This window comes from Fragaria vesca, linkage group LG4 (genome assembly GCF_000184155.1).
Source record: "Fragaria vesca subsp. vesca linkage group LG4, FraVesHawaii_1.0, whole genome shotgun sequence".
NCBI classification, from domain to species: domain Eukaryota; kingdom Viridiplantae; phylum Streptophyta; class Magnoliopsida; order Rosales; family Rosaceae; genus Fragaria; species Fragaria vesca.
In genome coordinates, this window is record NC_020494.1 from 8,393,691 (window position 1) to 8,407,413 (window position 13,723).

A 13,723-nucleotide genomic window follows, 5' to 3' on the forward strand; every position below is an offset into this window, starting at 1 on the left:
ATACATACACCGTCTTTTCTGCATAATGAGGTAAAATTTCATTGTGGCGTGACGTGAGCATTAGACGTAAGCGTCGTAGCCTTGTATAAATTTCTATTTTTCTTATATTTCTTCATAAGAATTCATACAAGGAATATGAAGAGTGTAAATATATACATATATTTATATTTTAGCCTGAAAGGCTCTATCTTATAAAGTTTTAGAGACTAGCCGGGACTAGTCATGTAATTGCCAGCTTTTGAGCTTGTCATTTACAGCATATCTTCTCTATGAAAATTTAATTGGGAAAACATAAAGTTATTTGTTGCTCATTTCTCTTAAATTTACTTTTGTTCACTCACTCTAATGTTTTCAAATGTTTTCCCCTGGACCCTTTGTTTTTAAATGTCCAGTTTGCAGGTTAGCGTAGTTGAGGTCGGGCGTACATGGAGTCGAGGTATAATCCATCGTATAGCTTCCGCTTATGTATATATTTATCTTCCTTTTACTATTAGAATTGCTCTGAACCTATAAATTGTTGGTTAAAGGATTTTTATTATATTAGTAAATAATTTGGGAGGTATTGTGAATTTGGAGAGCACGAAGGCTTCAGGAGTAAAAGGTTGAATTTGGATTGTTAGAAATGTTTGCAGGTGTTTTATAAGGAAGGGTTGTCCATTTTCAAAGGAGGTTATACCGAATTTTCGGTAAATTTTTCTTAGAGGTGGTCCCCGCAGGATTTACTTCAGGTTTCAAAGTGAAATTCAGAATGAGTCCTGACAGAGTATGGGACCAGGTAACACCACCCTTAGAGAGGAAGAGAGAATTCTATTGATTAGGTGCGGCTACTGAGGAATAATAGTTTGTTACCTTCTGAAACAAAATAGTAATTTCTGTAATTTTGATTAAATATATGTATACTATATAAGTTTTTTAATGACAACAGAATTGACCAGATAAAAGATAAAAGGTGATTAAATGTGAACTGCCACATAATTTGGTATACAATATTTCGTAAAAGTAATTTGGGTTCTCTAGCATTTTTCAAAAAAAAAAAATGTATATATGACCAAAATATCAGGAATAATTTCGATTTTTCAGTCCTTGCCACAACAAGACTAAGCCTAATCATCAGGTTGTAGTTCAATAAATACGAATGGGCATATTGTAAATAGAATACTTGAATTATCTACAAACAAAGATTTTAGTTGAGTTGAGATTGGCTAAATTCTTCAAGTCTTATGTAAACTTTTCTGATTGCCTGGTTGCAGATCTTAGGAGATGTGCAGGGTCCGCACATGAGATATATGACATTTCCCAGAGGTCTCATGTAAACACCGTCTTCTCGGAGCTGCTTCAAAAGAGAAGTTGCGTATAGTGACCCGTACCTATTCAAAATCAATAGAACATCATTTCAATAGAGGTTAGAAACATCGCCCTTCAAAGAAGGTTTCAATATCTTGACCAAAAGTTACAATGACTTCATTACTGTACATGGAAAATTCATTTTTTTTGTTCTGTATTGAATTATACAAGCACCTCTCAACATCTATTCGATAATATATATATATATTTAAATATATATATAGAAGGCAGTAAGATAGAAGTATGTATATAGTAGTACGGCGTCACCTTAACTTAACCATGGTTGGTGATTTACCTTAGTCATGTTATTCTTGTAACTATAGTTAAGTAACTAGAGTTACTTTTTCATTGTATATATAACCTAGTTTGTAGAAGAGAAGGCATCGGCACATAGATAGCTTTGCTCTCTTTCCTAGCTTGTGTTCTTCTTGTATGAAACTTCATTGCCATCAATAAAAAATAATTATCTTGTTGTTTCTTTTTGTGTTTGTCTGTTTGATATGAGAAACAGATATTAGAGCATCTCCAACAGCTTACCCATTATCAATTTTAGAAAATATATAGCTGTTTTTAGATCCAATAGCTTCCCTATCTCATTCCCCAAAATGAGGATAGAGAAGAAAGAGAAGCACTCATTCCCCAAATTTGCAACAAAGTCTTCCTTCCCTAAATTATCGAAATTAGCATTGTCATAAATTCCTCACATGCTCCAATGAGAAGAAAAAAATATAAAATATATTATTGAGTATTTTATTGTTCTAATAAGGTATAGAATATTTCTTTTTTGTTATAATTAAAAATGATGTAGAATATTTAATTGTTGTAATAAATGCCAAAATCTCCAAAATGGGGAAGCTGTTGGAGTTAGAGCGGATTTTGACTTTTGCTTCCCCATTTTGAAGAAAATATGCAAGAAAAGTCATGAGCCAAATGGTTGGCATGACAACATTTGATATGATAAGCTTTGGCAAATGATCTTACAGCTCAAGATGTGGTCCATCTGTTAAAACTTTGGATATAGTTCTGTTGTGTTTTGGCTCGTTGATATGATTTGAAAATTAAGGATCCAGCAGGAAAATCTTAGTCTAGAAAGGAAAGAAGATTTTCTATAAGTTTTACGAAAGTAATCTTTCAAGATCTGTTAGGATTTTGTCTGCTAGGTTTAAGAGTCCTAAAAATCTTATTGTATCAGCAGCCCCTATAATAGGGAGCCGCAGGGGGATTCTTTAAGGGTGAGACAGAAAACCTAGAGAGTCAAGAGTGATAGAGAGATAAGAGATCTAGCAGGGAGTTGGGGATTAGCATAGGGATTTCAATAAGTACTTGTAATCAAGTTGTTATTCTCTATAGTGCTAGTGAATCTCTCAAGAGAGATCACAAAGTGGACGTAGGCTAATTATAGCTGAACCACTATAATTACGCTGTGTTTGTTTCTGTGCTCATTTGTTTTATCTTTGCTTATATCGTAAAGCGTGAGTAAAGATCCAAGGGACTTAACCACTATAAGTGGTACCAAAGCCTGGTCTCAATGTATTTTGCGATGGTGAAAAGCAAAGGGATGGTCGAAGCAGGAGATGTGAAAGTGTCCATCAAACCCTTTGATGGCAAGGATGATTTCACGCTTTGGCAGAGGAAGATGAAGAACGTCTTGATTCAGCAAGAGACCGATGAGGCTATTGGAACAAAGCCTACAAGCATGTCTGACGCAGAATGGACGAAAAAGAACAAGAAAGCAAAGAGCTGTATTGAGTTGCATCTTGCTGATAATGTCTTACTTCACATTGGAGAGACAATGACTGCAAAGGAAGCATGGGAAAAGCTTGAAATCGTCTACAGGGGTAAAAGCATCGGCAACAAGCTACTCTTGAAGGAACAACTCTTTGGCCTCAGGATAGAGGAAGGGGATGATCTTAATGATCATATATGCAAGTTCCAGAACTGCATAGCAAACTTGGAGAAGGTCGGAGCGAAGATAGATGACGAAGACACGGCTGTTATGCTACTGCATTCGCTGCCACCTTCATTCAAGCACTTCAAAACCACCATGATATTCAAGGAGTCGATCACACTCTCTAAAGTGTGTGAGAACCTGGAATCTTACATCAGATTGGAGAGAGAAGAAGATAGTTCTCAAGCACGGGGACTCTATGTCAGAGGCAAGGAGAGAGGAAGGTCAAGGAATAGAGGTGGTGGATTTCAAGGAAGGGGCAGGTCTAAATCCAAGGGAAAAGGCAAAGAAAAGAAAGATGGTTGCTTCATATGTGGTTCACCCGACCACTGGAAAAGGAATTGCAAACAATGGAAGGAGATGAAGGCGCAGATGTCAGGAGAAAGCTCCCAGTCAGCCAACGTCGTCATTGGATACAATGATGAGGATGGAGAACTCCTCGCAATCTCAACCAGCTCCGGCGCGCCTAGACATTGGACCTTGGATACGGCCTGCACGTTTCGTATGTGTGCACACAGAGATTGGTTCAACACATATAAGGAGAATGATTCACCAAGCAGAATTATGGGAATCGGAACAGTAAAGATCAGAATGCATGATGGCATTGTCAGAACGCTGGGAAACGTTAGACATATCCCAGGTTTGAGCAGAAATCTGATTTCATTAAGTACCATGGATAAGGCTGGATTTTGGCATAAAGGTTAGAATTGAGTGCTCAAAGTAGGAAAGGGACAAATGGTCTACATGAAGGGTGCAATACAACCAGATAACATGTATAAACTCACAGGTTCTACAGTAGAAGGTGGAGCAGCAGTTTGTACGGAAGAAGACAAGACTGAGCTTTGGCATAAAAGGCTAGGGCACATGAGTCAAAGAGGGTTGCAAGAATTACACAAGAAGGAACAGTTAGATGGTGTAATGAGTGCAGCTTTAGAATTTTGCAAGTATTGCACACTTAGGAAGCAGACCAGAGTGTCATTCAATTTGAGCAACAGCGAGAACAAATCCAAAGGAGTACTGGACTATATTCACACAGATGTCTGGGGGCCATCAGCAACAATATCAAAGGGTGGAGCCAGATACTTCGTGTCCTTCATAGATGATTTCTCAAGGAAGGTCTGGATTTTCTTTATGAAGACTAAAAACGAGGTTTTCACCAAGTTCAAGGAATGGAAAGCTGAAGTAGAAAATCAGACGGGCAGAAAAATCAAGTGTTTGAGGAGCGACAATGGAGGTGAATATAGAGATAAGAAGTTCTTACAGCTGTGCAAAGATGAAGGCATCACAAGGCACTTTACTGTTAAGAAGACTCCCCAACAAAACGGTGTTGCAGAGAGGATGAACAGAACTCTCATGGAAAAAGAAAGGAGCATGAGATTTCATGCAGGGTTGCCTGAAGAGTTTTGGGCAGAAGCGGCTAATCATGCATGTTATTTGATTAACCGATCATCTTCTAGGGCTATTAATTTCAAGTGTGCAGAGGAGGTATGGTCTAGAAAACCGGTTGATTATTCCAACTTAAGGGTGTTTGGTTGCAGTGCTTATGCACATATTCCCAAAGACGAAAGAACCAAGCTAGAACCTAAGTCTCTTGAATGCTTGTTCATCGGCTTCGAGAAAGGAGTAAAAGGTTATAAGTTGTGGGATATAGTCAATGAGAAAAAGGTGATCAGCAGAGACGTTATCTTTGATGAAAAGACCATGCCATTAAATGCAGAAGCTAATAGCAAGAAGGGGCAGATGGCTGTTGATGAAGGAGAAGCAATCAGTATTTCATTAGCTAAACCATCAGTTGCAGATTCCGAAGCTCAGGTGGAGCAAATTGAGCAAGGGAATGATGAAGTAGCTATTGAGGAACCAGAGCATCAACAACAGCCAACCGTTATGGCTCAGGTGGAGCAATATCCACAAAGAGGACAAAATTCTCCCTATCCCCACAAGCACCTGAGTCATTCAAAAGAAGCATAGCACTTGACAAACCCAAAAGGAATCGAAAACCAATTCAGCGTTTTGGATTCGAACCGGAAGAAGATGTGAGTCGTGCTCTGAGTATAAGTCAAGGAGATCCAACAACATACGAAGACGCCATAGAAAGCGTGGAAAGTGCAGGTTGGATTGGTGCTATGACTGAAGAGATGGAATCTTTGCATAAGAATTCCGTGTGGGAGCTGGTTCCTAAACCCAAAGAAAGAAAACTTGTTGGCTGCAAGTGGGTGTTTAAGAAGAAAGAAGGAATACATGAAGATGATGCAATAACTTACAAAGCACGTTTGGTGGCAAAAGGGTATTCGCAGAAGGAAGGAGTGGATTATGACGAGATTTCTCTCCAGTTGTCAAACACACTTCAATCAGATTATTGTTGTCTATAGCAGCTCAGTATGATATGGAGATTGAGCGAATGGATGTGAAGACTGCTTTTCTTCATGGGGACCTCGAAGAAGACATTTATATGTCGCAGCCAGAGGGTTTTGTTGAAACAGGAAAAGAGAATCTGGTTTGTCGCTTGAGGAAGTCTATATGGGCTCAAGCAATCACCAAGGTAGTGGTACAAGCGTTTCGACACATACATGCTGAAAATAGGCTACACAAGATGTCTATATGACTGCTGCGTCTACTACCATGTATTCGAAGATGGGGAATTCATTCTACTACTTTTGTATGTAGATGACATGCTAATTGCATGCAGGGAGATGTCGAAAATTCAAGAACTTAAGAAGAAGTTAGGAGCTGAATTCGACATGAAGGATCTAGGAGCTGCATAGAAGATCCTTGGGATTGAAATAAAGAGGGATAGAAGATCCAAGGATCTAGGATCACAAGAAAAGTACATCATGAAGGTACTTGAACGCTTCAACATGGATGGAGCCAAGTTTGTTTCTACCCCATTAGCTGCACACTTTAAGTTGAGTGCACAGCAAAGGCCATCAAATCAGAAAGAAATTGATGTGATGAAGAATGTTCCATATGCAAGTGCAGTAGGGTGTCTCATGTATGCAATGATATGACCAGATTTAGCTCAAGCATTGAGCGTCGTCTCCAAGTATATGTCAAATCCGGGTAAACGCCATTGGGAAGCAGTAAAGTGGATTTTAAGGTACTTGAAGAGGACTAAGCAGCTTGGAATTATGTTTGAGAGAAAACAGGGAGAAGCATGTGTTGCTGGTTTTGTAGACTCTGATTTTGCAGGAGACTTAGATAAAAGGAGGTCCACAACAGGTTATGTTTTCACCTGTGGAGGAGGACCTGTGAGCTGGAAGGCGACTCTTCAAGCAGTCACAGCTCTATCTACTACAGAGGCAGAGTATATGGCATTAACAGAGGCTTCAAAGGAGGCTATTTGATTGAATGGGCTGGCAAGTCAGTTTGGGATTCACCAAGAAGGCGTGGTAGTGAAGTGTGACAGCCAAAGTGCCATTCACTTGACAAAGAATCAGGTGTTTCATGCAAGAACGAAGCACATTGATGTTCGCTATCACAGGATCAGAGATTGGGTAGAAGCTGGAGATATCATTGTGGAGAAGGTTCACACCAATGACAATGCAGCAGATTGTTTAACCAAGCCTGTTTCTGCAGAGAAGTTCAAGCATTGCTTGGACTTGCTCAGTGTCACAGCTTGCTGAGTTGTGGTGGAGCACCTCCTCACTTGAGGTGCGTTAAGGCAAGAAGAGTCTTGCCAAGGTGAAGGTTCTTGGAGGTTTTGTTCAGGGTTACTTCAAGAAGATTCAAGATATCCTGAAGGGAGTAGCAATCATTTGGTATCAACTCACCAAGGTGGAGATTGTTGTGTTTTGGCTCGTTGATATGATTTGGAAATTAAGGATTCAGCAGGAAAATCTTAGTTTAGAAAGGAAAGAGGATTTTCTATAAGTTTTAGGAAAGTAATCTTTCAAGATCTGTTAGGATTTTGTCTGCTAGGTTTAGGAGTCCTAAAAATCTTATTGTATCAGCAGCCCTATAATAGGGAGCCGTAGGGGGATTCTCTAAGGGTGAGACAGAAAATCTAGAGAGTCAAGAGTGATAGAGAGATAAGAGATCTAGCAGGGAGTTGGGGATTAGCATAAGGATTTCAATAAGTACTTGTAATCAAGTTGTTATTCTCCATAGTGCTAGTGAATCTCTCAAGAGAGATCACAAAGTGGACGTAGGCTAATTATAGCTGAACCACTATAATTCCGCTGTGTTTGTTTCTGTGCTCATTTGTTTTATCTTTGCTTATATCGTAAAGCGTGAGTAAAGATCCAAGGGACTTAACCACTATAAGTTCTATACGGTGTTTATAAATTCACATGAATTTTCATCATATAATTTCTCAAGACGGCATGTAGAATAAAATCTTCTCTTTACTGCTGAAAATTTAGCATTGTGAGACGCTTTTAGTGAAGGTGAATGGCTGTATGCAGAGCCACCATATAAATGTAATACAAAGTTAAAAGGCCATACCCAGCATTGCAGCCTTCTGCTTGGAGTTCTATAGCACAAAGTGTTCCCAACACAACCACTCTTTTAATTGCAGGATGTGATGATATTTGATACACTAGTTTGTTATCCCATAGCTGCATGTATTTGAAAGTGACACCATAAGGTAATGAAAAAGTCAACACCAAATATCTCGGGTAATGAAAAAGTCAACACCAATGACTCCGAGACAGCAGGCTTGGGTAAAATATAATATCGAGGGATTTCAGCTATGACTAGACTACATCACATATGGATCAACGGATCATCCCCTTTGGGTTTTTTTTTTGTCTGATAACAATTGTTTTAAGCAAGTGGACATGTAGCAAACTATACCCATCCAATTTATAAGAGTTACACCTGATATGTACGCTATAGTAAAAGTAACGGAGTGGATATTCTTGGATTATAAAATTGAGATATGAACAAGCAAATGATATTTACATACCTCTGTGAGCAAGCTTCCTTTGGAACTGATATTAGGATTTCTATCAGAATCTTTAAACCATCTGATGGATTTAGCAGCAGCTGTGCACCCGATAGCATGTGCAGAATATGAGTGTCCATGCAAAAGGGCCTTCAGCTATAAAATAAACACAAAGTACTTCTTTGAGTACCAAGAGGCAATCACTGATGGAGCTTTATTCAGTGCAAACACTAACGGTAGACCGGTATGCGTCTTTGAGTCCATGAAAAATGAGATTTCTTTACACCATCAAAACACATGGCTTTACTCAATCTAAAAACTACTGTAGGCCAGCATACATGTCAAAGCTACAATAAAAATCAATATAAAATGCTTATTCGTAATAGAACTTCGGACTGGGTGATGCTCTCAGAAAAACAACACAAACAAATGTGGCATAAGGATGTGTAATCTCATGAGCAATTGAATCAAATTCTAACAAAAGTTCAAGCACTTCAAATCAACCCACCGCCATATATATTACCTTTGAGTCTCCAATAAATGAGTCAAATACAGCATCCGTAGCCAATGTAGCAGACAAGGGTACAGTACCACCTGTCATCAGCTTCCCAAAACAGGCTATATCTGGTAAACAGCACAGAAGTTCGGCAGCAGACTGTAAAAGAAAGAAAACCTCCCAATCAATAGAAAAAAACTTTCAATTGAAGAATGTCAAAGGGGAGAATGACAGCCCAACCTCTGTTCCTAGGCGCCAGAAACCGGTGAAGACCTCATCAAAGATAACGGGAATGTTTTTATTCCGGCACTCATTCACAAGAATCCGTTGGAAAAGTGGATCAACCATATGCATCCCTCCAGCACCTTGTATAACTACAAAAAAAATTCAAAAAGAATGAGAAAATCGCTAAATAAATGTGGGAAAGATTTTAGGTGGAGGTTATGGATAGGAATTGAGTCCATTAACTACTTTTCATGTTAGTCATTGACTAAATTTCCATGCAGTATCTAACTAAAAAGAGAAGTCTATCGTTTCCTAAACCACTACCGGATTGATAAAGGAGAGTAAGACAGAAGGAAAAGAAATTGATGATTAAACCATATATATACAAATACTGATACAAACAATCTTGCCTGGTTCAATAATCAATGCACCAATTAGCCCTCTCGATTCAGGAAACTTCGATAACTGATGTGATACAAATGATGAATAAATTTCAGAAAGATCTGACTTGTCCCTGCTCTTGTTTAGTATATCATCACGGGAACAGAAGGCTGTAAAAGTGTCAAGTAGATGCACGAAATGGTATCCAAGTATGCAGTAAAAATAAATAGAAAAGTTACTCACTCAGATTTTTAGCATTTAAATCTGGAGAATGCAATCCCACAGGTAGGGAAAGGTTCCACATATTCTTGCTCAAAAAGACTGTAGGAGGATCGAAAAAAAAACCTCTTCCTTTATACCTGCAGTTAAATATATCTATCTTAGATAGGTGTAGTGATGAAAGAGATTAGTCTCTTATTATTGCTAGCTAGTCCTATTCACTATACTTAGATAAGATTATGGTAGCAACTATCAAGACAAAATAAAAGATGGAAGGAAAGTACATGCACTTCTAATTGCATACAAATCATTTGAGATATGTCAAACAGGTAATAATATCCTATAGTCCTGAAAGAGAACAAATGTGAGCCAAGATCACCAGTTTATCTGTATGAGTGTCAATATGGTATGCACAAATAGTCATTGTATGCTAACAAACATGACACAAAGGTGGTTAAACAAGAGGGAACTTTGCTGGAAAATAGAAGTTACTGAGGATTTTATTTTTTAAGTGAAAAGTTGTCAGATCTAGATAGCCAAGAAGAAGGGATGGGGTGGGGGCGGTCTATGAAGGAAATGATCTAAATCCTACTTTGAAGGAAACGATCTAGAATCTCACATCATCCTAAGTAATAATCAGCTTGTAACATTCAATCCAAGGAACTATATAAAAATAGAGAAAATAAAAAGAGAAAAATATAAAATTAATAAAGGAACTACAATAATATTCTTTAATTTGGAGATTAAAAGTTTAACACATACAGATTGCTGATATATGTTTGTTGTCAGTATTCATACCATGGTTGTTGTAGGAAGCCGGTATAACATGACGGTGCTTGTGCTTCCATAGCACCCAAAGTATCACCATGATAAGATCCATTAAGAGCTAGGACCTGAAATTAGCAATCCCTATGTCATCAGACTGAGCAAAATTCTAACTATAAGTCTATAACACACACAATTGCATTCTGGCAAAAAGAAGATGGTACTAAAGTAAGGGCAATGATGAACTATGAAACGCACCACAAGCTCAGGACATCTCTCAGTTGAGTTGTCCTTCAAAGACTCCAAGAGAAGTCCGTGATCATGAGAGAATTTACGGAATGCCATCTTCAATGCAATCTCAATTGCTGTAGATCCATTGTCCGAAAAGTACGTTCTAGACGCCCAATCTGCATATGGAGAAATGCAGATACCCGTATAAAAAACAATGATCGTGTATAGGCGGAGGGTAAAAGAAAGAATAAATAAAAAAAGAATACCAGAATATAGATGACAAACATCTTTTATTTTTTGGGTTACAACTTCATTATACTTCTACCAGTACAACAGAAATACCAAAGGAACTCTGGCAACAAAAGGGGAGATACATACTCAAACAAGAGATCCATTAGCAAGATGATAAACCCTTAAAAAAAATTATTATATGTCTTTCGCAAACCTCAGAAAGTAATGAAAAAGAAAATACACAAAAATAAGTACATACCTTTTCCAACACCTTCAAGCAAAAGTTCTGCACATTCTAAGGCTGGCTCATAAACATTCTCAGGAAACATCACATGCCCAAATCTTGCAGCTGCATAACCGATATCCCTCGCAAGCTCAGTCTGAAACCACCTAAACAAAACCCATGTTAAGAACTTTAGAAACTCGCATTTTTCTTTATTTCAAACTAATTAAATTATAAAAAGATGATACCCAAGGGCAAAAACCTATGTAGAATGATAAACGAGCACTGTACTTCGTTAACATATACATACCAGGAAACTAGTGATCTAAAGAATTATTTGATGGCGAAGATAGGGGAATACACATACTGTCCATCAGAAAGCCAAAAGCTAATCTTAGTAGTAACTTTATTTTCATAGAATGAAAGTCCGTAAGGATGCGATGGGGCTGATAGGTTAGTGAGATTCTACCTATCTGTTTCATCTCTTGGTAAGGGAACTCTCATACATTTAAGAAGTGCATCAGGTTCTCTCTATCAACGGAAAAGGTACCACGCTGCTCATACACTTTAAAAATTTATTATCATGTTCTTCTCAATTGAGAAGTATAACCATGCACCTGTTGAAATCTACATATGAAATGCCATTTGTAATGATACGTTCAAGAATATGCCATTTGAAATGATACGTTCAAGAATTTTCCAAATACAAGAATATAAACATGTATTTTTTATTTCAGGATCTGGCCTTCCATCAACATACATTAAGTCAAAAATAATACCAACACTTAACATAAGATAATCTTAAAATGACCTGTAAAGTAGCATCAGGTCCTTGTGTCCACCAACTTGCACATGCGTCAAATTGTTCAGTTATGGCATCATTATTCTGAAATTATAATCACACAGAAGAGAGTTATTACAGTTGAATACAGAATAGAATATAACCCTGCAAGAAATAGCCTTACTATGACTTAAACTAGACAGTCAACCAATCTGTAATCTGTACTACATTTCAGGAAAGTTCATCTGAACAAAAAAAGAAAGTTGAAAAAGATATAATGAAGCCCAGGATGCATATTGGGGGCGATTGGATGGTAGCATTATATGTTTAGTAAAGAAACATATGCAATGACACAAACCTTGAAGACTGCAAAGTTCTCACCACAGCGTGAATCAATCACTGTAACATTTCCTTCCCGTACCAATGTGTGCTGAGTAAATGGCCACCAAAAACATTTACTGCCCTCTTTGGCATGTCATGCAATCTCTTGATTCTCTCAGAGTAAGCTGATAGCATTATCTCCATGAGCGAATCAAAAACATTACGAGCATCATCGTACCACTCCATAAGGTCATCTGACAAGTCTTGTGGAACAGGTGGAAGAACAAGCACTGGAACACTGAAAATAGAACGACAACGATTAACACAGAACAGTGTTACATGAGTAGAACAAAATAGTACACATGAAAAACGAGAAAAATGCAAGGTATTTAAGCTAATATTAAGTCAGAGGCACTGAAACTGAAAAAACAAAGGTACCTGTTCCTAAGATATGATGCTAAAGGGACCTCATTTACAAGGCCTTGATCCTCAAGAACAAGCGCGACAACATCATAACCCCGAAGTTTCAAAGTTTCATAAGCTGAAATGGTTCCGGAAATCCCACCTAACCGCCCATCTCCAACAAGAATTGCAGGCAAACGAAAAGGCCTGCTCATATACACCAATTTCTCACATTTAGAGTCTGTTAGACTAAAACCACAACAAAACAGAACTACCCGAAACTATCTGAAATACATATACCTGAACAAGTCACATTGAAGTGACCCAGAAGGCCCGGGACTTGCGACCCCGCCAGCCGTCTCAACCACACAGAAATGGTCCATCTTCTCCTTTCCAGCCCCAATTTCCAAACACCCCTGCACCATTTCGAGCAAAGCTGAATCCTCAACAGCCCCATTCTCCCTCTCCGCAGCCAAATGAGGCGAAACGGCGTCTCCCCAAGCGTACATTGTCTTACAAACAAGCTTTGAAAGCTCATCATCTCCGGAATCGTCCCCGGAAATCCTCCTCTCCTCAAACCAATCCAAATCGCACATGCCATTATCGAAAATTTGAGGAGCTCCTGGGGCTAATAGGGAGCGTGCGGCGGAGGCGGAGGCCTTGAGGACGTGGTTGGAGGCGAGGAGAGGGGAGAGGCGGCGGCAGAGGGCGAGGGAGGTGAGTTTGGAGAAGACGAAGCGGGAGTCGGAGTCGGCGGGGAAGCCGGTCTGGACGGGCTTGAGGTAGAGGAAGGAGGAGCGGCGGCGGCGAAGGAGAGAGGAGGCGGCGAGGCCGGTGGAGACTAGGGTTTTGCCGAGGGAGGTGTTGGAGGACCATATGAGGTAGATAGGGTGAGACAGAGGGACGCTCAGAGGCGGAGGATTAGCGTTGGCGGTGGTGGTGGTGAAGGGTTTGGTGACGTGGCAGTGATGGCGGCTGCGGCGGAGGAGGAGAGAGGTGAGGCGGAGCATGGTGGTGGTGGAAGAGCGGAGTAGAGGGGAGGGAGTGTGAGGAAAAGTTTGATTTCAGGAGGGAAAGAAGTAGGTGCGCGAAATGGGGGCGATATATACGATAAGAAATCTGTTGGAAAATGGTCCCTCTTTATTATTGCCACGTGTCGTTGTATTTTCCTTTGCTAGTTATTTTGGTGGAACGCTCTCTCACCAACAGAGTTATTGGTTGTGACATGTTTAGAACCTTACGGAAATAGTGTGGCTCAAAATGAGTGCATGTTA

The 13,723-nt window shown here is 39.2% G+C and overlaps 1 protein-coding gene across 1 annotated transcript; it reads right to left on the minus strand.

Moving 5' to 3' along the window:
* Positions 1 to 1,183: 1,183 nt before the first annotated feature.
* On the minus strand, positions 1,184 to 13,459 carry LOC101311473 (bifunctional dethiobiotin synthetase/7,8-diamino-pelargonic acid aminotransferase, mitochondrial-like). Its single transcript, XM_004298005.1, is given in 15 exon segments — positions 1,184 to 1,367; positions 7,733 to 7,845; positions 8,196 to 8,330; positions 8,698 to 8,829; positions 8,911 to 9,044; positions 9,306 to 9,446; positions 9,520 to 9,635; positions 10,294 to 10,388; positions 10,507 to 10,667; positions 10,982 to 11,102; positions 11,757 to 11,831; positions 12,079 to 12,185; positions 12,188 to 12,345; positions 12,486 to 12,656; positions 12,750 to 13,459. Coding segments are annotated over 15 exon segments (2,553 nt in total).
* Between the last annotated feature and the right edge of the window lie 264 nt (positions 13,460 to 13,723).